Here is a 22,734-nt window from a genome sequence, read left to right as displayed (position 1 = left end):
CCGATTCTGCAAGGGAGGATGCCATCTGGCAGACTCAGACAGAAAGCAGCATGCTCCTGGTGTATGTCCTACGCAGCAGCTCCAGCAGGCCAGAATGGAGGGAGACCCCATGTGCAAACAGAGCGTGTGGTGGTTTCGTCAGAAGGGAGACCCGTGTTGCGTGCCAGAGAGTGCCCATCGCTGTGCATCAGTCTGAAGTGGATGGGTCTCCCTTTGAAATACCTTCTTTGTTAAACTTTCATTGGCACTCATATTGTTTCTTTTAAATGTTTTGGTGTTGACATGATGTTTTGTTGAAAAATTCCTGTCCAGCTCAGCTCACTATCCCTTCCTTCAGCAAGCTGTCAGCACTCTTTGGTTTGCCAGGCTTATGGCAGTCACATCACAAGGAAACTTGCAATCTGATTCAGTGATATATGTGTCTCCCTGAGGATACATATGATGGAAATCCCAGTTATTGGTTATTATTGGACTACTGGGAGCAAAAGGCTGGGAAAGAGATCATCTTACGAGTCTCACTGTAGTAAAAAGAGCCCCTTCTATGATCCCCTGAAGTCACTAATTGCAATGGCAGCTCTGTTCAGGCCCCAAGCTTAGGTCCATCCGTAGAGAGCAATGGAACCTGTCTGAGGCATTTGGATCCTTCTGCAGGCTCATTTCTTTTTCCCTGAGCTGTTGTTGTTTTAGAGTCAGAACAACATCTCCAGAAGGCAGTCAGGCTAGGATTATTTCTGCAATGCTTTTCAGGAATATCCAAGCCATCTCTAGCCAAGATGCAGTAGCACTGATTTTTGCAAGAGTTGTGCAAGCTTCAGCTGAAGCCTGCTGTTGCTGTGCCGTGCTTAGAAAGCTAATAGTGGCAAGGAGGCTCAGACACCGCATCTTTGGATTGCAGCACAGGCGGAGTATTTGTTCAGCTGTGCACGTGAAGGTGGGCAGGCTCTTTCCCCTGCTGAGAAGCTTAGTAGGTCTCTCGCTGTTTTATTCTCCAGTCTTCACTACAGAAGACCACACTGCATTTTTTTGCAGGAAATCTTAGATTTCTGCTCCCGCCAGCTTGCCTGTGTGGGGCATCAAAAAAAAAAAAAAAAAAAAAAAAAAAAAAAAAAAAAGTGGCTGCTTGAATCAGGCCTCCTCCGCTGCATCTGCACTTTTGCTCCTGTTAGATCTTTTTTTGAAAAACAGGATGAGTTTGACCAGTGCTCTAACCAGGACAAAACCAGTTGTCTTTGTTTAGCACAAACACCTACAATATACGAAACTGCGGCTATCCACCAGTTCTCTGGCAGTTGGGCTGTGTGACTGCCTCCTCCCCCATCCTTCTGCCATCTTCTTCATTAGTTTACTTCTTTAAATAAATATTGTTCTTTCCCACTGTGATGAATGCAATTGTCAATCATCTGCCAAGTGTATTAGCAACTTGAGCCCACTTCCTGAGACCTGTGAAAGCTAAAGGCACTGGTCCTGCATGCCTTTACACCTGCTGCATGCAGGCATGTGAGAAACAATGCAAACAGAGAGCTCTTTATTAAGGGAAAGGGATTTAGGTATCAGTCTGGGAAAACACAACACCGATTACATCTGCAAACAGGGTCAAGTGCTTGTTCTTCTCTTCCAGCAACTGCGAGCACCTCCCAGCTCCTGCCCTCGCTGCCACCAAAGAGTCCCAGCACTGCTGTGCTCACCAGAATTTGTCTGGAAGAGGATTTGGGTATTTTGGAAGGGGGGTTCCTCCTGTTGTGGAGCAGATACCACGTTCTCTGAAAGGAGGTATGGCCGTGGGCCACTTGGATCCAGCACCAGAGGCATCCCAGCCGCCCAGCCACCACGGAGCAGGGCAGGAGGACGTATGTGCACACGTACATGTGCGCACTCACGCACACATCAGGCAGGAGGCTGCCAGAACCTTCTCTGAACTATTTCAGCAGAGTGTTTTTATTTCTCCAGTCTGACACATTCCAGCCATTTAATGAGAATCTGGGGATTTTTACTGAGCTCACATTTAGGGAGTCGAGAAGAATATTTCCTGTGGGAACATCAGTCCTGTACCTTGCACGGAAATGGCATGAAGCCACCCTTAATTTCTTTTATTTACTCTTTAAAATCATGGATCTTGCAGAACACAGGGAAGTGAAACAAGGTGATATATAAATAACCAAAAAATGTGAAATTCTTTTCAAAGGCTTGACATTGAAATGCATGCCTGAAACTCACTGTTGCGTGAGCTAATATCAGGAAAGTAAAAGCAAATGGCTATGAATAGAGGCAAATTTCTGTTTAAAATAAGAAATCCATTCTACAACCAAGAACAGCTCTGTGAAGTTATTTGTCAGGCTTTCTCAATGCTGCACTATCATAAATTGATTTTAGGCAGAGGATCAGTGAAATGATATCTGATTTGGCCAGGGTCCAGCAGCATTCAAGAAGTTATGATTTCCAGGAAGAAGTTATGAATTCCAGGATGAGAAAATGGTCTTTATTGCCTGCAGAGCCATGAAATCTAGGTCAGTGGCTCCCAACTGTTTCATCAGAGAGGCTCACTAAAGAAAATCAGTATCATTACATGCCCTCCCTCAAAGCCTGCTGCTTTTTCTCCTTGCACTTGTCCTTAGTGCTGCTGCTACCAACCCTTCCCTCTTCTTCTCAAGCCAGCCACCACATCTTCCTCTCCCCATCTTTTGACATTGCCTCTCAATGCCAGCATCAGTGGCTTCCAGCTGGCACCTGCCCATCTGCGTTGGAGACATGACTTGACAGCATCACATTTTCTTCATGTACCTGAAGTTGCTGTAAAACGCTGATGGGCTTTTTGATAAGTAGTTGTTTATGTTGGGACATATGCTTTTCCCATGTAAGAAAATACACATTTTCCTAACTATTGAGGGCTGCAAAATAAATATTCTCAAGTCTGAATATATCATTAGACTGCTGTGATTGGGTTACTTTATATCCATCAGTTCCTGACATAACAAAGGTCACAAGTGAGGGTAATGTGAAAAAGCAGATTTTAAAAATCTGCAATCAATGAAAAAACAAAACAAAACAAAACAACACTGAAACAGAATTTTCTTAATTACCATGAAGGAAAAGTTTTAAGTAATCCATAAACTTTGGAATAGGATTAATTGATCATCTCATTTCACTAATACTTTTTATCAGTTTGTGTAACAGTAGAGGTGTATAGCTTATTTTTAGAGGCTTCATCTCAAATCATATCATAAGAATCAGTTCTTTTAACCCTCTTTATAAGCCATACCTTTTTTATGAAATACCTCTTAAAGTTCTTTTTTACGTCCTTCTATTATTAATTCCACTCACCCATCACTTGTGCACTTTAATAAAAAGTCACTCTTTTGTGAAGAAACATCTTGACTGCAGCTGAACTGAATCCCTTCAGCGACTGCGAGGAGATGGTTATTGCACAAACCTTTGGACAAAGGGCAGCCCCGCAAAACCTGGTGTCGCAGGCTGAGTTGTAACAACGCATGCTGTTAAAATTACAATCTCTTTATTTGCTGAGGAAATTGCTTTTGTCACCTGAATGGGCAGCGGCACCCAGTGGCTAAAACACAAACTGCAAATGCTGACAGCCCCAGGATTTCCTAGCTGCTCTGTACCTGTTTCTGCCAGACAAAAAGCCCTGCCTGCCCTCCTTGCCTCCAGCTGAGCTCAGACAGAGCCGCTCAAGGGGGAAACTGTTTGCAGCCTCTCCCACAGGTACTGAAAGAGTTTGGCGTTTGGGTGTTCGATTGCCCTGGAACAGGCCCTTTTTCATCGAAACAGCTAAATATACGTATTTTCCTAACATTATTTTTCTGTGCAACTGCTGCAGTTGCCATGGGAGACATATAACTGTTTGTGGGAAGGGATGTGAGCCACATAACTGCAACTAGGAAGCAAAGTGTCTGCAGTGAGTTCCTGGTTATGTGCAGTCTGTGCTATAACACAGGATAACCTACCCTGCCTTTGACATTATATATGTATGTATTTATACATACATTCGTGTTATATGTAATTATATGTGTGCACAGCGACATTCGTGGAAGAAAAGCCCCGGATGAAGCACTGCCCCCTGCCTGCATCCACCCCACCTGGACATGAGGGCAGCCGATGTGCACACCCCTGCAGGCTTCATCCACAGTCCAGGACAGTCGCAGCAGCAGGCAGTGGCATGGGCTGTAACCCCAGTTAACCAGAGGTGTCCTCAGCAGCATGTCAGCACGTGTAGGAAGACTTCTGCTGCCACGTCTCCCCTGCTACTGACAAAACTCTCGCGGAGCTCCCTGCTTGGCCTTGGCTCCTCAGGCTGTTCCCCAGCACACTTTCAGAAACCCTGAGGGCTGAACAAGCGAGGTGGACCCCAGGGTGCTTGTCCACAGAGGGGCACATACTCTGACAGCAGCAGCTAGGAACACCTTGCTGTAATAAATGCATTTCTAAGTACCTAGCCAGAGCTCTTAGCGCACTACATAAAGTGCAATGCCATTTTCAGCACAGCACGAGCACACCGCTGTGAGTGTGAAAACCACCAACACTCCCCTCGCAGCAGACAACGAGCGCAGGTGGTGTGAGGTGCAGGCAGTTGCAGATACGCAGCCGAGCGTGGTGCTTCAGAGAGAACCTGGCGTGTGGGAAGCGGGGGACGAGCAGGCCAGGCCTCGCCTGCCGACTTGTGGTCGCAGCTACAGAGCTCCGCTCCCTTGCAGAGCCAGCTGCGAAGGTCATGGGGAAGCTGCCAAGCACACTCACCGAAAGAGCTTGAAAAACAAGCACTAACAGCTGGCAGGCTGTTCTGTCCCTTCTCCACCAAGATAAAAGGCCTGGAGGGACAGTTTCCAAAGCTGTTTTCCTTTCTGCTCCCTTCCCCCTAGCTGTTAAGTCCCCTTCTAAGTGGAAGCTGCAGGAATCAGCAAGAAGCCAGTAGCTGAAGACATCCCTGTCTCAAACCCCCAGCCCTCTTCCAGAAGCTCCTCCACCCACAGCAAAAATAAATGTGTCTCAGCCACCTGCCTTCATGGGCACTGGCAGCCTGGTGGTGAGCTTGGAGCTCTGGGGCTTTCTCCATTTTGACTCTCCAGCTGCTGGGCAGACACCTCAGACAATAGGATGGGATGGGAAAACTTTAACAAGAGTTTCCTACCTAGCCAGAGAAGACCTGCCAGAGTTTATCCATTCAGGCTCTGCCTCTCAGTTAATGAAACTCAGGAATAGATCATTTGGGGAGGCAGAGGACTCTCCGTCGCTGATGGCTCTTACAAACCAGAGAGACAAAAATCTCTTGAGAATTATTTTCTTGGGGCTGTTCCTCAATTATGAGAGAGGGAGGATGAACTAGAGGACCTCTTAAGGTGCTGCTCAGGTCTATTTTCTATGATTTCTAGCTGTGGCTGAAATTTTCAGTCTCTAGAGATCTCTGACTGATGTCAAGGGACTTTCCACATTGATTGCAATACCTAACAACAACAAAAAAGTACAAGAAAGCTCTCGTACCCTAAGAACAATGATACTTCCTGGTAGCAAATGTAAAATCTTATTTTGTCGTAAGCCCATTAAGAGAAAAAAAAAATACTTGATGATTAGTTTTGGTCAATTAAAAAGGTTCTGATTTATGCATGATATAGTTTGCATTACATTTAAAATTGTACTTTTTAAGTGGCTCAACATCCTTTTTTCATGCTTCAGTAATAGTTGTCTTTCACAGCTGAGGCAATTTTTCTACTTTTAATAAATATTTATTAGTGAGATATTTTCTCCTCAGTTTTTCTAGACTATGCTTTGAAAATGTTCAGTCTGCAAAATTTTGCCCTCATTTCGCCTTGCTCAAGCTTAGCAGGGATCTTCCCCTTTTCCACAGTGATAATGAAGAGGTCATCATCCTCACGCAGATTTGCCAGAGTCCTTTCCTAATCCCTGTAAAAATAATTAAAAAAAAAAAAATAGGATTAAAGAGTGAGAAACCCTTCCCCATTTCTCCCCAGTGGGAGAAAAAAAAATAAATAAATAAAAATTGAAGGAGGAGAAGGAAATAAAAATACAGGGGACTAATAAAGCTTTAGAGTTAGAAGCAAATAACATCCTAACATCATACCAAATTTTATTAGCTTGAGTTTGGGATGGAGACAGCAAACACAAATGCAAAACACATCTTCCCCAATACATGGTGTCATCACTATACACTTACGCATATCTCCCTCCTACGATTCTTCGTTGTCTTGCCTGCTCAGGTCCAGTTATTTTCAGCAAGATGGAGTCAGGACACTTATCTGACCTGGTGGGATCCTGGTGAACCACACAGGCAAGACCAAATCTGTTTTTCCTGACTAAGATTTACTTTCTTAAACACTTTCTAGTGGTCAGCTCTGTGAGACTTCCCTTTACTGGTGTTTCCTAATGTCAGACTTGAACCTTGCTGTAGTTTTCCTGTGATGCAACCAACCGCGGACATGGGGAACAAACAGTTTCCTTTCCTGTTGAAGATCCTAGCAACCCCTCTCAATTTATCTTTTTCTCTCTCTCTCTGGAGAAAAATCAATTAAAACCAATTTTAATTAACCCAATCCTGTCTTCAAAGGCCCATTGCTGTTTGTGTTGCTCCCCACTGGTTCTGCTCACCCACGGAGGGTGATGCCCAAACGTGGAGGCAAGCCTTCAGCGGCAGCCTTGCCACTGCTGAGCAGAGCGGAAGGATTGCTTCACACTCTTGCAGGCAATATTCCTGCTTATGCAGAATTTTCCTCTACAAGTGATTTTTCACAGAAGCATGACACTGTTGACTCATGTTCCAGCTTGTGATAAGATACCCTGTGGATCCTTTCCTGTAAAACAGTGAGTTACCTTGTTTCTCCCAGTCTTGTGCCTGCAGCGCTGGTTGTCTCAGCTATGTGCTGAACATTATACTTTCAAGGAACTTGAATCATCTTTCGAGCCATCTTTCAAGCCATGTCTTTCAAGTATTACAGCCAAAAAAAAAATTATGTGTTTTTTTAGCCCCTTATTAAATTTTATTCTATTTTTCCCCCAGGCTACCTCTCCAATTTGTGAAGATCATTCTGCATTATAATCCTATCCTCCAAAATGCTTGAAGCCCCTCCCAGCCTGGTGCCTGCCAGCGCTCACAGCAAACAATAACCCCAGGAGACTTTTGAACACAGCTCTTATACCAACGTATACCAACCTACTTTTTTTCTGAGCTGCATTACCTATGAGGTATTTTCTAAAAGTATTTTACCTTTGTGTGGATTAAGAAACTCTAAGTACCTTGAAAAGGGAGAAAAATTATTTACTGCTCCTCTTCCAAAGGAGGAGACTAATCTGGGCTGGCAAACTATGTTAATCCCTCTGTAAGAAGCAAGCTTCTTGTTTTGCTCTTAGAGCCACTGTCTGGCCTTCACATATTTCTGTAACAGATCTAATTCTTGAACAGACTTTTTGAATCCAGAGCTAATTGTCTATGCCTATTATTATTTTTTTTTAACACAGTGATGATTCAAAGGCTTTCAGTACATGTTGGATTTCATAGAAATACTTAACAGAAATGCACGTACAGAAAAACAGTACTACTTACCATGGTAAATGTTGGATCAGGATAAGCTCTTAGTTTCTGGATCTTTATTACCTTATCCTATTACAGAGTGGCATTTTTCCCAAGTAGATTTTGGCTTAACATCATATTACCTGGAGGATTATTTGAATGGGATGAGGCTCGATGCATTATTTGGTGAACTGATGAATATAGATATTATGAGATAAAGTAATAAGTAGATAGAGAATATGGACTTATAGAAAACACTATAATCTTTCAGGCATTGATTTTGCAGACTAACAAACTTCTAGCTTTTTTCTTTTAATTCAGACTAAATATTCTCCTCTGTTTCAGATCCTCCTTTGGGATAAACTGCTGTTGCTTCATTAACCACAGCAGACTTGCGACATTTTATACCAGCTGAGGACCTGTCTCTGTTGTATTTCAACTAGAGTACTAAAAGCAATATACTGTTCCTCCAAAAAGGAAAAGATATCCAGTATCCTTTCACATAGATTAAGTCATGGAAGGTTTTAAAGCATGATGTGCCTCAGTAATTTAAGTTTAGCTGCAAACTGTACAGTAAATATTTAATTCTATATAAGTGGTGTCATACCTAGAGGGTGGTTTGGATAGGAAGTCATCTGGTAGGTTCCCTGGTGAGTTGCTAAAGTTAGAGGGTATAGAGGATATGAGGAACACAGAGCATCCTCAATGTATATGTGGACAATGAGGAATGCCACAGATATTTGTAACAGAAGAGGTAACAGAAGAGGTAAGCTATTTCTGCAGATAACAAATAAGCTCAATGGCTCTTATAACGGGGAAGCAAAGTGATCTCATATATCCCAGGCTTTCTTGCTTCCACTGATCTTCATTCAGGAAAAGAATCTGCTGTTCCTATTTTTCCTCTGACAAACTAGATGCTCTGACCTCACATTCACAATGTGGATTTTATTCAAGAAAGAGACAAAATAGGGCATGCAACACAGAACTGTTGCCCAGAACTTGCAATGAACATCCCAGACTGAAAGGAGAGGAATGAAGGGGAGTCTGTAGAAATATGGTCATACACCATGGTGTAAGCCACTTCCACAGGAGTGGGAATTTGTGAAGGAGCATGCAGCATTTTTAGGAACATGAAGAAAAAGGTACCTGAAAGATGGGGTGGTTAAGGGATAAATAAGAGGAGAAAGAAAGAAAAAAAGAGGGAGAGAGAAAGAGAAAGCAAGGGAGTGGAAAATGGAAAAAAAAATAAAAGAAAAAGAAAGAGAGAGAGAAAGACAGAGAGAGAAGTCAAAAGAGCAAGAGAGAAGGAAGGAAGGAAGGAAGGAAGGAAGGAAGGAAGGAAGGAAGGAAGGAAGGAAGGAAGGAAGGAAGGAAGGAAGGAAGGAAGGAAGGAAGGAAGGAAGGAAGGAAGGAAGGAAGGAAGGAAGGAAGGAAGAGAAAGAGAGAGAGGGAGAAAGAAAGAAAGAACGAAAGAACGAAAGAACGAAAGAACGAAAGAACGAAAGAACGAAAGAACGAAAGAAAGAAAGAAAGAAAGAAAGAAAGAAAGAAAGAAAGAAAGAAAGAAAGAAAGAAAGAAAGAAAGAAAGAAAAAGAAAGAGAGAGAAAGAAAGAAAGACAGAAAGAAAGAGAGAGAGAGAGAAAGAGAGAAAGAAAGAAACAATAAAAAGATTGGAGACAGGCTTTCCAAATGGTATTCCGGTGATACAACCACCAAATGCTAGCTCTTCTGCATTTACCTTTTGGTTAAATTTACTGGTGAACCATCAGAGACAATGACAATTCAATCAGGTCCTCAGAATTAACACAGTGAAGGAACACATCAGAAGAAAGAAAAAAAAAATCAAACAAAATCCTATCAAATTAAAGGGATTGCCCCATTTCTTCAGAGACACCACTGTTCAACAGCATTCAAGGAAAGGCAAACTCTTCCATCTAGTGCACGGCACTAATTAAAAACAATTATGATCCTAATTAAAATGCTTAATTCCACTGTTCTTGAGTGGCAAAGGTATTGTATATCTTGGGTCTTTCTATCAGCCCAGAGTGTAACTACTGAGGAGATAATTTGGCAGAAACTGTGTTTGTAGCCTCTGGACACAAAACTGAAAGCTGTCTACGTTAATTTCACTAGCTTAATTAATTCAGCTAACTTAATTAATTAGACTTTCATTAAAATGGTGAAAAGACAAACTAAGCACTCCTGTCATGTCGATACTGTTTTTAAAAATGGCCAGTAAAAGACTGCAGATACCTAGAATACACCAAACAGCATTCTCTATAGATTTTTTTTTTTTTTTTACATGCCAAGTTTGTCTAGCCCTCTGTTCTCTCTTTGACTCCTCTTAGATGACCACAGAAGAAAACAATATCAGCTTGCAGAGTGCAGCCTTTGGGCAATGAACATCCTGAAGCATTGGACTAGTTCGTCAGCCCCTGACATCCTGTTTCCATGCAAAAGTCTCCAAACACAAGGAAAAAGGGGGAAGTGAGACTGAGATAGCTGATAAGCTATTGCCAGAATGATGATTAATGAGCTGAACTTGTGTCAACTTTCACCTTTCCTTGAAGATGTGGTCCCAAAAACCAGCCATGGAGACAGCGAGGTGAGAATGTATCTGGAAAGGTCAAGCACCAGCAGTGAGAGATCAAGGCTGGTCAGGAACTCCAGAAAAGTTTTCAGCTTACCCTCCAAGTGGAGCTAGCATCACTCATTGCCTTCTTATGCACAGCGAGTTGTGAAGTTCTTTTTTGCTGGCAAGTCATTAATTTCACAGCATAATTGCTGTGAAGTAGACCTTTAACTTTGGGAAATGACACCGTTATTTTTCTTTCTCTCGCCAGCAATATTTCAAAATTTGGAGGTCAGAATGCTAGGAGAGGTAGCTACCTATTTAAATAGATGCTTAGTTAAACAGTCCCTTAAATGAACAAGCATTTGGAAAAAGAAAAAAAAATGATTTCTATTCTGAAATCAACTTTAATTCCATGTATCTTAATCTATCTAGCACTGGCATGTTGTTTACGTGTTTAATTATAAAATAAAAACCCAAGATGCCGTTCTGCAGGCAGGTTGAGCCTCTCTCTGATGCAGATAAATATTTTAACATGTTGGAATGGGTCTGCAGAGGGCAGAACACCCAACAGTGGCTGGCTGCCCCACTCAGTGTTTCAGAAGGGCTGTCTCCCACAGTTAGCACCAAGCAAGGCTGGGATGGGAGGGCTCCCAGGCTCAAGGAGGAGAGCATGCGGAGGGCACTGTCATTTCTGGCACACAAGAGATCATGGAGGATGCTAGTCCAAAGAGGATGCATGCCAGAGAAGAAGGCTCAGTACTCTGTCTTCTTTTAGTCCACATACTGGAAGTAAAGGAAAAAATGTCAGTGTTACAGTGCTGAAGCACCAATTCTGTAACTAAAATGGAAATGACTCCAAAGCAGTCATTCATTTAGTTTAACTCTGAGGAAGATTACAGTATTTTATTTTTCAATTTTGAGCACTTTTTTTTTTTTTTAACTCCAAGTGAGAATTGTGATTTTAATTTGAAATAAATTTGATGGATGAATTTTAGCATGCCTTTTAAGACTTTCTAGGACTTGAAGGTTCTTGTTAATGGAATGACACAAGCTTTTCAAACTCTGCTAGGTGAAAATTTCTTGAAAACAGGTGATAAAGCTGTATTTAAGAAAAAAAAAAAAACTATTGCTAGAGTTATCTATTAGATATTGTTTATGAATCTGTAATGTTTGTTATGAGTGGGGTGAGGACAAAACTGAACAAGGAAAGAGCACCAGAGATGCGAAAATATTTAGGCAGAAAATCACTGCAACCGTCTGTGCTGATGAACACAGAGGTTTTGGTGTTTTCATGCTGGGGTACTTTTAATGAGAGCTAATGAGTCTTTAATATAAAGGTAAGTTAAGAAACAGTCATGGTGTCTGTGAGAGGGATGTGTGCCTCTTGCTCAGCCTCACTTTATATCAGCAGATACCAGAGATTTACCCGCACTCTTCAGGGGATGGCCACCATTTCCTTTGCCACTGCTCGGCCCATACGCAGCTGTTTATCAGCACAACCCTTTTCTTGAATTTATCAGCCCTCCAGATCTGGCAGCAGAAAAACTTGCACAACCTCCCCTCTATCTGTCTTATTTGGATCAGATGGGTCAGATGGGGTGGTTTAGACAGCTAAATAGCAAACATGATGATCCAGCAGATTTTGTTTGAAACTGTTTGGTAAGCTCTCAGCAGAGTATCTGCTCTGCAGGTGTCAAGAGTCGGTAAGTCCTGCCAGGGGAAGAATTAAAGGAGTTTGCAACAGGTTTGTGATAATATTTCTTTTCTGCTGGAGCAGCTAGATGTGGCAGATGACATCTGTTCTGCTTTTACTCAGGGCATGTTTGTCTGACACTGAGGAACTGGCAATATGGAGGTTTTGTATTCGGGCTCACACAGGAAGGGACACATCACAAAGCATTTTCTGTTTCCTCATTTCATCAAAGTCGCTACTGGTTCAAACCCTGCTATAAATCTTAGCCACTTGCACTGCATGATCATTATCACTTTCTAAAGACAGCCTGATCAAGAGCTTGGGTCACTCTTGAAAGCATCTGTGCTACGAGAGGTAACTCATCCCATCACCACCCTTGCTGGCAAGTATGGCATAAGAACGAAGCACTGGAAGGAGCCCTCTGGGTCATAAATTCCCGCAGGTTTCCATGTCACACACCCCCTGCCATAAAGTTAACAAGTTCCACACTGAGAGCAGTGTTGCTCTCTGCGGTTACTGCTCCTGTTAAAAGTACTTTCTAGGACCACATGCTGATAGTCAGAGCTTATCTCTACATTTCCAGCCACAGTTAGCTGGAGGGCGAGCCTTCTGTTTGCATCATGCCAGTCCCGTGAAGCGAAGCATTATCTGCACCCGGAGCACTCTGCTGGCACGGCATTGCCCAGGGTCACACGCTGTTCATCAGAAGGGTGTACGTCCCTGGGCAAGGAGCTCAGATGCATTAGTGGGACCCTGCGAAGCAACAGTTTACCTGGAGACCATAGACTTTTTGCTGGTGGTTACACCACCCCACGCAGGTCCCCAAGGAGTTGTAACAGCATATATAACAGCAGACTGTTATCGGCCTCTTCTTCAGTTTTATCTACCCTCTGATCTCACTTATCTAAAAAGATATTGATCCCTTGCTCCCATCCGGCTCACATCCTTTCTTGTCCTTCGTGGTTCACCCTCTTTCCCTCAGTAATCCTCAGCGTTACCCTTACACTCTCTTGTGGTTTAACTGGGCTGGCAGCTCAGCACCACACAGCCGTTAGGTCACCCTTCCCCCTCCCTCTGTGGGATCGGGGAGAGAATCGAAAGAAATGAAAGCTCGTGAGTTGAGACAAAGACAGTTTATTAGGACAGAAAAGGAGGAATAATAATAATAATATTGATAACACTACTAATAATAATAACATGTACAAACAAGTGATGCACAGTGCACTTGCTCACCACCCACTGACCGACACCCAGCCTATGCCCAAGCAGTGGTCCCTCCACCCCTGCCAGCCCCCCCATATTAATTTTTCAGCATGACTCCATAAGGTACGGGACATCCCTTTGACCATTTTGTATCAGCTGTCCTGGCTCTGTCCCCTCCCAGCTCCTGCTGCACCCCCAACCTCCCGCCGGCAGGGCAGAGCGAGAAGCTGAGAAGTCCTTGGCTTGGTGTAAGCACTGCTCTGCAGCAATTAAACCATCAGTGTGTTATCAACATTTTTCTCATCCTAAATCCCAAACACAGCACCCTACCAGCTACCAGGAGGAAAACTAACTCTATGCTAGCTGAAACCAGGACATATTCTCACTTGATTTTCACTTGTCATACTCACAACACTCTTCCTTCACCCAAACCCTGGCCCCTTTTATTCAAATTCATGTTTGTTTGTTTGTTTGTTTGTTGTTTTTTGTTTTTTGTTTTTTTTTTTTTGCCTTCATTGATAGGCAGCACCAGAAGAATGAAATAACAAACGTGCCTACAGAGGATGGAGGAGCCTACCATGGTTTTGTGACACCTTTGTGCCTTTCTTATTCTGCATTGCCTTGGATGTTGGGAAATTACACTGACACACTAAACCCATCCCCAGCGGGCTGTGGACAAAGCTCTGTGTCCAGAATTCCTTGTGTGCTGTGTCCTTTTTGTGTGCATCCAAACAGTAGATGCAAATACAGAAGAAAATACAAGTTTCAGGTGTGTTACCAGTGTTTGGCCAGTACCATCCAGTCACTGTTCAGCTGCAGCTGTGGGACAAGCCTGGTCAAGCTGCTGATGGACCCTACCAGCTGGGGAGGGAAAAAAGAGACCGATCTTGTTCAGCTCTCTTGCTTTGCAGTTACTTCATGGAGACATTATTTTGTTGGATGCCGAGGTACAAACATAATAAAATAAAATAAAATAAAATAAAATAAAATAAAATAAAATAAAATAAAATAAAATAAAATAAAATAAAATAAAATAAAATAAAATAAAATAAATACGTTCTAGGTAAAACATAGCAGTTGATACATATCAGACGTGGAAGTTATGATAAGCTAAGCATAAAAAACATTAAGTTGTTTTCACTTGTGATGTTATCTGTATTGCAAGTGTGCCTTCCTGTAATCCTGTAATTTTATTTCCCGTTTATGTAGTGCCTTTCCTAATGTTGATCCATGGAGTTTCCTTGAAATCTAACTAATTTTATTTCTCTCATAAACACAGCAGAGAAACAGGGGGTTCAGAGAGAGATTTTTCTTGTCCAGTGTTACGTAGGAAGCTTGAGGCACAGGTCATCTAGAACAAAGGTTCCCTGGTTGTGTTTCTGACACAAAATCAACTTTCTCAGTGTCATCTTGGTTTTGATTACGAGCATTTTCAAACACACAGAAGAGCAAACTATCTTTCCTGTGTGTACTCCTCAGTTCCTTCTCTGTAACATTGCTACTGTATCTCAAAATACATTTGAAAAGAAAACAAATAATGTGACTTAAAAACTGCATTTTAGTTACACAATAGGGGCTGCCTGCTTTCTTATCCACATTTTTATAGTGCTTGTAATGAAAATAGGATGAAAATCTGCTTCCTTCCTTGCTTCTTCTCTCTCTCCCTCTTCTCCTCCTTCCCTCCTTCCCTTCGTTCCTTCTTTCCCTCCCCCTCCCACCATACGGGAAGCATTAATACCTGTGAATATTTTAATGTAGGCAAATATGACTAGTAGATTCATGAATTCAGGCCAATCTCCTCTACCTTCATTTGTATTATTTGCAGACCTTTCAGAGTTAATTGCTCATTTTTTGCAATAGCGGTAGGAATTTCCTCGAGGGTCAGAAAGGAGTCTGTTCTTGAAGCTGACATTTCCTCGCTGTGAAGACCATCAAAAAATGCAAAAGTGCCGGTAATTTTTAGACTAAATGATGCATTTAAAAAAAAAAAATGAAATCCAACATTGCAAAATCAGTTTCAGTAGTCAAATGCAGTTACTCTGTGAGGAACTGAATCCTTATCAGCAAAGATTTTTGAAAAGCTGCCCAGCATTTCCTTTTTATTTAGTCAACATTTAGTTACATTACAAAATTAACTTAGCTACAGAATGAGAAGTGCAGTTTTTTCAAATATTACACTGATGATAAAATGCTTTACTGATAAATTTACCGATAATTGAGTAATGTTACCTGTTATTGCTTTATAAACAGCAGGTTATTCATCCTTTGAGGAAAAAAAAATAATTTCAGAACCCAGCTAAGGTAACCATGTGCATTAAACAAACTGATCAGCCCAAATCTTAATTGGGCTTGGAGTTCCAAAACAGGAAAAATATCGAAGTTAAGCTAAATAAATTAAAGAACATAAATCTCATTTATTGACTAATATTTTGTCAGATTCTCTGTGTAGTCATAACTGCTGAGAAATTTAGCATGCAGATCAGAAATAAGGAGGGAATTAGGCAGCTGATCCACAGTGGGAAAGGCAATCATAAGTTAATTCAGGATGTGTTCTGCTAATATTGATGAAGGTCTAAGAGAGCTCTTTGGAGTGAAAGAGGCTCATTTTGCTTCCCTAGCTTTTTTAGAAATTTAGGTTGGAGTGCCAGAGTTAGCCAGCAATGCTTTGTAAAATGTAAGATGAACAGGCAGATGCCCTTGTTTGCCCCTTCTGAGGTGACTGAGAAATAAAACGTAGCCAACAATAGCATACCTGTACCAACTATGGGACCAATGACCAAGGCAGTACAGCAATATGACCTGCCATTTTCTGTTTAGTTTTTCTAAGAGCATTACAAACTAATTGCACCACTTTCCGGTCTTCTGCATTAAATAGGAATTATCACACTCAGCAACATTACGAAATAAACCCATAGCCTTGCTTTCTATTTCCATAACATCAGTAGGAGCTCAGCTCTGCTGGTGTCCTCCTGGGTACCTCAGGAAGGACAGGCTGAAGACAAGAGCTCCTCTTTACTTCATGGCTTTGAAAGGAACTGAGGGGACTCTGCCACTCATGGGCAAAACTTCATGCACTGAGTTTCAGCATAAAGCCACTTCAGTGGCTCTCGGAAGTGTACACCAAATTCAGTGTTGCAAGACGAGGACCTGCAAGGCACCTCTGGTACTGGCCACAGAGAGTGAAGTGGGAGAACCCTTGAAGTGGGTTCACTCTCCCTCAGCCTCACAGTTGTGAGCACGACAAGTCAAGGCAGCACATGGTGCACTCGTGTGACACGTTCAGCCTCCTTTGAAAAGCTGCGTAAATTGTGTTTGTGTACACAGCCTATTTTGGTGATACCGGCACGATGATCTGTAATACTTTGTTTACCTGCTGACAAGATGAGAAGAAGTTCAGTCCCGCGCAGGGAGCTGCAGGCAGTGTTTGTTAGCATTACACCTCGCATCCTCGTGCAACGATTCCCTTCCACGCTCCCCGTGCATTTTGTAGATCTTTGACACGTTTTGTGTCAAAGTCACTGTGATAAGCAAGTAAGTTGTGCAGGGTTTTGTATTTGATGGGTGTGTGCGTCCTAGCCCCTGATTGCTGCAAGTTGGTAAAATATTTTTGCTGACCAGAGCGACAGCAATTCTTGCACAATGATTCTCGTACGGAAATGGAGAAAGAGGACACAAATTCGCTAACTGCCCCGTGCTTCCTACTTGGAAACATGGCGCTGGACTCATTAGTACAGGGGATATGTTTGTTCTAGTTCTTATTTTGTCCTGCTGTAAAGCCACTTTGGGGCAAAAGCAGTGTAAATGGAGGGTCGGTGTTAGAGAAAGTGGTGTCGGCTTGGAGAATTGCGTCCTCTTCCCAGTAGAAGGGGCCATGGGTTGTACGCCCATGCTCACCCAGACCTCAAAGGGAGGACATAAACGGGTCTCTGCCAGCTTCCACAGCCCCCTTTCCGTGCCCAGCCGTGGCAGAAGCCCCCTGCCTGCCCGGCAGGGCTGGCGGGGCCGGCCGGAGCGGCTCTTTGTTCCCCGGCCGCCGGCTCCCGGCGGACCCCGGCAGCGACCCCCTTGGGGCTGCGGGCCCGGAGCCCTGCCGGGGGTGCCCCGAGGGGGTGCCAGCCCCGCGGGCCGCCCGGGGGCGAGGCGAGGCGAGGCTCCGGGGGTGTGGGCAGCGCTCGGCGCCCCGCCTCGCCCCCTCCTCTGCTTCCCCTCCCCTCCCCGTCCCCCCGCACGCCCGGCGGCGGGGCCGCCTCCCGCCCCTCGTCCGCGGCGAGGCGGGGAGCGGCGGCAGGAAAGGGAGGCAGGGAGGGAGGGCGGAGAAGCCAGGCGAGGCGAGGCGAGGCGAGCGGCGCCGCAGGGCGGCGAGGTGCCTGGGCAGCCCTCCCGGAGGAGCCCGGCCCACCGCTCCCGCACCGCGCCCCCTCCTCTCCTCCCCGCCCCGCCGAGGAGGAGGAGGTTGAGGAGGAGGCGGCGGCGGCGGCGGCGGCCGGCCCGGGGCGCAGCATGGCGCAGCGTCGCCCGCCGCCCGCCGCCGCCTGAAGGCGCCCCGCGGCGCCGAGCCCCGCGCTGCCCGCGCCCATGGCGCCGCCGGCCGGGCTGGGCTGGCTGCTGCCGGCCCTGCTGGCGGCGCTGGCGGGCGCCGGCGGCCCGCAGTCGTTCGAGCTGCCCGGGGCCCCCATCGACAACATCGAGGTGAGCGGCGGCGGCGTGCTGGTGGCCGGCGGCAGCTGCCTGTACGAGCTGCTGCCCGAGCTGCGGCCGCGCCGCCGGGTGCCGCCGCTGGCCGAGGGCTCGGGCTGCGGGGAGCCCCCCGGGGTGCGCAGCAAGCTGCTGCTGCCCTACGAGGAGCCCGGCGGCGGGGTGCTGCTGGCCGGCTGGACGCGGGCGTCGGGCAGCTGCGAGGTGTGGGAGCGGCCGGCCTACCGCCAGCGCTTCAACCGCACCGAGGTGGTGAGCTGCCTGCCCGGCGGCTCCACGGCCGGCGTGGTGTTCCAGCAGGCCGGCGCCTGGTACCTGGCGGTGGCCGCCACCTACTCGGCCGGGCGCCGAGAGGCCAGGGAGGGCTGCGAGCCCTCCGAGTCCGACCAGACTACCGCCATCACCGTGCGCCCCACGGACTCGCTGCTGCCCAGCGAGGAGCTGGGCATCATCAAGTACCACGTGGAGCCGCTGCACTTCGTCGACGCGCTGTGGTGGGGCGGCCACCTCTTCTTCCCCTACTACCGCTGGAAGGCCAAGTCGGGCACGGACCCCGAGCCGCCCAGCATGGCCGTGCTGCACCAGCTGCAGCCCTCGGAGCGCGGCTTCTCCCTGCGAGGCCAGGTGTACCTGGACTGCGGCTGCAGGAGCCTGATCGTGTCCTCCAGCCTCGTCCGCCAGGGCGCCAAGGGCTGGTGGGTGGGCGTCTTCAACCACAGCCACAGCACCAAGACCTGGAACGCCACCGCCGTCTGCATCTTCGGGATGGAGGAGATGAGGGAGCAAGCCTGCGCCTCCACGCACTTCGCCGTCAACGAGAACCACTGCGTAAGTCTGCCCGGGGTTTTGCTAAGCTTTCGCCCTGCATGCCGGTCTTGTCGCTGGTGCTGCTGTGCATGACTCAAGGGCTGTCCCCGGTGAGGGGACCCAAAGGCGAGCGAAGTTCAGGGGAACTTCAGAGCCGTGCTCGGCTTTGCGCATCAGCCCTGGCGCCGGCAGCCCTGAAGATCTGTGCGGTGCTTTCTGTTTCTACAGAGATGATCCCTTAGCAGATCCTGGAGCGTCCTTCCCAGCTATGTCTCAGGAAGGATGTGTCTGAGGGAACACCTGAGGGCATGCTGGGTCAGGCTCAAGACTCGGGCTGTTCGCTCAGTGCGCCCTTTTCTGCCAAGAATTAGTCATACCTCATTGTATTTTCCACAGAGCCTAGATAAAGCATCTCCTACCTTATTCTGTGCATTCACATCTCGTGTCATTGCAGCTACATCAGAAATGGAAAAAAAGCCCATCAGTTTGACTCCTGTGCACTGGGCTGTGCTTGTTGTTATGCCCATTGCTCACGAGTTATTTATGCTTGCTTGCTCGGTGGCGGGTGTTCTCCAGACCTCCCGGGACTGGCCTTGCTCAAGAGGGCCCGCAAGCCCCCCAGACAAGCACGCACAGCAGTCAGCAGTAGCCAGTGTGTCTTTGTTGTCTCAGTGGTTACATTTTCAGAGGTAAGCGGTACCCCATGGAGATCCCCTGGTCAGCTCTTTCTGTACCACTGTCTGGTGAACTCCTTCCTCTTTTGTAGGGTGGCCTGTGCACACGGAGAGAGGGTGGGCAAGGCTACCTGCTTTGCTGTGGCCTTGGCAGCTAGTAAAGAAACAAACTAAAAAGGAAATTCGGGAAGCTAAAAATGTAATTCAGGACGAGAAGGTGCTTTTGCAAGGCCCATCCATGCTTTCAAGTCACACTCAGAGTCTTTTCAGAGCTGTGGAAAAAGGAACAATGCTGAAAAGTACCAGGGAGAACCACAGGGGATCGAGCAAGCCATCGTAAAGCAAGCCGTATCTTTTTGCAGCTCCAGAGCCATCCATGGAGTCTGCAGCTTAACCCCTGAATCCTTACACTGTTATGACAGGAGTTTGCTGGAAACTCCTTGAAAGAAGTGTAGTAGTCTCTCCTGGGCGACAAAATGTAGCCCACAGCAAAGCAGAGTGCCGAGATTCTTCCAAATAAAAGCTACCAGAGGGCACATATGATTCATTCTGCTCAATTCCCTGCTGAATTGCAACACCACTGCCAGTGTCAGAGGATGTCATTATGAATGGGAACACCCATTTCACCATGTGGGTGAAACAACTGTGCTGAAGTAAATAGTGAAACTCTCACAACAGAGCCAGAGCCAGTTCTCTGATATCCAGTGCCAATTTGTAACTTAGTGCGTGATTATGGTGCTCTCACAAGGCAAACTTGCTGAATGAATCGGAAGTCTCATCCTCATCCCCAAATATCTGCTTGCTAGTTGGATTTGCAATTTGTATTCCTTATTTCTAATTACTCATGGGTTTTCTTCAGAAGGTGCTTTCTGAGCATGCAGAAGCAGAAAAATGAAATTTCCCTGGGCAGCAGATCCTTTATAAGCACTTTTCAAAGCCCCGTGCTACAAGTTCCAGAGGAGTCCCTGGGAATTCACAGGGTAAGGTTGCACATGTCAGGTGAGGCAGATACCTCCCTGAGCTGTGCTCCTTTCAGTCTCCTCTCTCCATCACATCCAAATGGCTGAATACGAAAAATCAGTGATCCACTGATCAGACAGATCAAAGGATCTGTCTGATTTACATTGGACTCCTGTTACTCCAAAGTTACTTTCATAACCCAAAAATCTTGTCTCCCTCCTGGAAATGTATGTTATATTTGGGCACAGTGCTGAAGAATCCCAACATTAAAAAGGACCAAAGTGATTGCCTGATATTATGTCCCTAACTACAGTGATGTCATTAATCATGGTATTTTGGCACAACAGTGCAGTTTACCACCGATGGGATAATGGTATTTTAATATTTTGTGTGATCACAGGACATCGGGGTGTTGTGTAGTAATACGACCTGTAGCGTTACATGACTAACTGTGTTCCCTTTTTTAAGCTAATGATATGTGCTTATAGTTTATAAACATATAAATAAATGCATCTAGTTCAGCTGTAATATGTTTTTTATAGTACAGAAGGTTAGGCTAGGCTAATGCAGAATGCTTTTGTAGATGACAGGCCCATATGCTGCTGCTTCTGGGTTGTTTGAGTCCAGATCCTTCTACTGTCTCTCACCAAATCGTGAGTCCCTGTGAAAGTGGAACATACCCTTCGCTGACTCAGAAGCGTGCAGAGTAAGGAGCTGGCAGGGAGATAGCACGCAGCACGTCAGACAGCACGCAGCATGCGAGGAAGTTGTGTGCCATCCCTGGCACGGGCTGTGGCCAGAAAGGGTGGCTTTGGAGCACAGAGCATCGGGAGCGTGATGTAGGGGGTGTGTAGACAAGCAGCAGTGCTTACATGTGCCTCTGTGTCCAGTCTTTTGAAGACGGTGTTGGGACAGAGGAAAAGAGTGTGTTATAACATGATGATCACCTGGAGTTCAAGACCTGGATGGTGTCTGTGGCTGGTGGACCTTGTCAAACATGATCCTGATGTTTGTGTTGAAGATGTTAGGCGCTGTAGTGTGCTGCGGGTCTTAATTGCCTTTGCTGGGTGCACTTGAACTGTCGAGCTCGGACATGATGTGATGAGGTGTGTGTGCACGGACACGGCCTGTCAGTTTGTGTAGGGACTGCAAATACAATTTCCTCACTGCAGAAATATGGTTTTTAGTGAGAGTATGTTAGGGATCGGTGGCAGTTTATCTTCCTTCCGATCCTGTCATTCCTCACATTTCTGTAATTACTCTGATTACTCTTAGGCAAGACATCCTCATCCCTCTCTGTACCCACGCGGCTGCTTGTGCTTGCACTGTGTTGGCACTGTGATTCTGAATGGCACACTGCAAGAGGGGCTCACCCAGAGGTGTTTGTGCTCCTGATGTCCCTGCCGTGCTATTGCTGCACGCCCCACCGTGAGCTCATTCCTGTAAGGTACCGAGCCCTCTGGCCCTATCCCAGTAAAGCACTTAAGGGCATATTTAACATTAGGCATATGAGTAGTTCTGTCATCTTCAGGGGAGATGTCCATGCATTTAAGGTTAAGTGTGAACTTGAGTACCTCCCTGGATTGGTGCCAAACTGCTTACCCTCCTGCAGGAGCTCACGGTAGGTGTGTGGTCTCTGGTCTCGGACCACGACTTAGGCCAGCGTTGACATTTGCAGTAAGATTTGATGCTGGATTTGATCCTGTCATTCAAAATCCGTAATTTTTAAGATCTTTGCTTACCAGCTGTGTCAAAAACTATTTGACTCCTACAAATTCTTTGGAATCTCTGCTTATGAGAAGAAGCTAATTTCGCTTAATTTCTTGCAGTATGTGAGAGATGCAATTCACAGAGCATTTTGTCCTACTTGGCTGTGTTTATTCTGGATGTATGCAACATTGTTATTTCCAGAAACATGATCTGTAACAAGCAAGAGAAAAGTGACGTCTTCGATGAAACTGTGAAAATATTTTGCAATTTTATATTCAACTTGTTTTCCTCTTATCCATATCTCTTCATTTTGAGTATATCTGCTTATGTACACTGTTGAGGTGTATGTTATTGAACTTGATAGCGTAAACTATGTGTACATAAGTACATCATCTTCACGATTTCCATAGTCATTACATCTGAAGTTGCCAAATCTTTTTCTCAGTTTCTTTTCAGAAGTGTGACTGAGCACTAACAAACATTTTTGGTGGATCATAATTATGAAGTAGAAGCTCCTTAGCCAGGAAATACAAGGCATGCTGGAATCTTTCACAAACTTGTTCCAGAAACTCACGAGCTTTAAGAAGGGCTTTGCTTCTGTTGTTCCGTGGCTGAACAGGAGCTACTAGAATTTCAGATCTCTCCCAGAGATCTAAGGATCTTGTGGATCACAGATAAGCAGATGTATTGGAAAAGTGCTCAAATGAAGTAACATCAACAGGAGAGAGTTGCAGGAAATTATCTAACTGTAATGAGAAATCTGGAAATTAGAGTTGCAGTTGAAAAAAGTTGCATGGGAAGGAAAGGGCTCTGCAATATTTGAGGGAGAAAATCCTAAAAAATGAAAATTGGCTGAGACGGTTGCTAAATGATAAGATATTTCTG

General features: G+C 45.5%; 1 protein-coding gene and 2 long non-coding RNA genes across 3 annotated transcripts in view; all 3 read left to right on the top strand.

Moving 5' to 3' along the window:
- The first annotated feature begins 6,720 nt into the window (after nucleotides 1-6,720).
- LOC101803416 (uncharacterized) lies at nucleotides 6,721-15,132 on the top strand. The gene is made up of 4 exons (XR_216756.6): nucleotides 6,721-6,825; nucleotides 7,022-7,206; nucleotides 7,877-10,137; nucleotides 13,526-15,132. It is a non-coding gene; the product is annotated as an uncharacterized lncRNA (long non-coding RNA).
- Nucleotides 15,133-17,299: 2,167 nt separating this feature from the next.
- The window catches only part of PLXNC1 (plexin C1), a 69,807-nt gene continuing 64,372 nt past the window's right edge, over nucleotides 17,300-22,734 (top strand). Inside the window, exon 1 of the mRNA XM_027452022.3 lies at nucleotides 17,300-18,526. Coding sequence (XP_027307823.1) covers nucleotides 17,579-18,526 — 948 coding nt within the window. The 5' untranslated portion in view covers nucleotides 17,300-17,578. The remainder of the gene's footprint in view (nucleotides 18,527-22,734) is intronic.
- LOC119715665 (uncharacterized) lies at nucleotides 18,537-21,314 on the top strand. The gene is made up of 2 exons (XR_005262953.2): nucleotides 18,537-19,194; nucleotides 19,272-21,314. It is a non-coding gene; the product is annotated as an uncharacterized lncRNA (long non-coding RNA).

This window comes from Anas platyrhynchos, chromosome 1 (genome assembly GCF_047663525.1).
Source record: "Anas platyrhynchos isolate ZD024472 breed Pekin duck chromosome 1, IASCAAS_PekinDuck_T2T, whole genome shotgun sequence".
In the NCBI taxonomy this organism is placed as follows: Eukaryota; Metazoa; Chordata; class Aves; order Anseriformes; family Anatidae; genus Anas; species Anas platyrhynchos.
The sequence above is the reverse complement of the archived record's forward strand: the minus strand, read 5'-3'. Positions and strand labels throughout refer to the sequence as shown.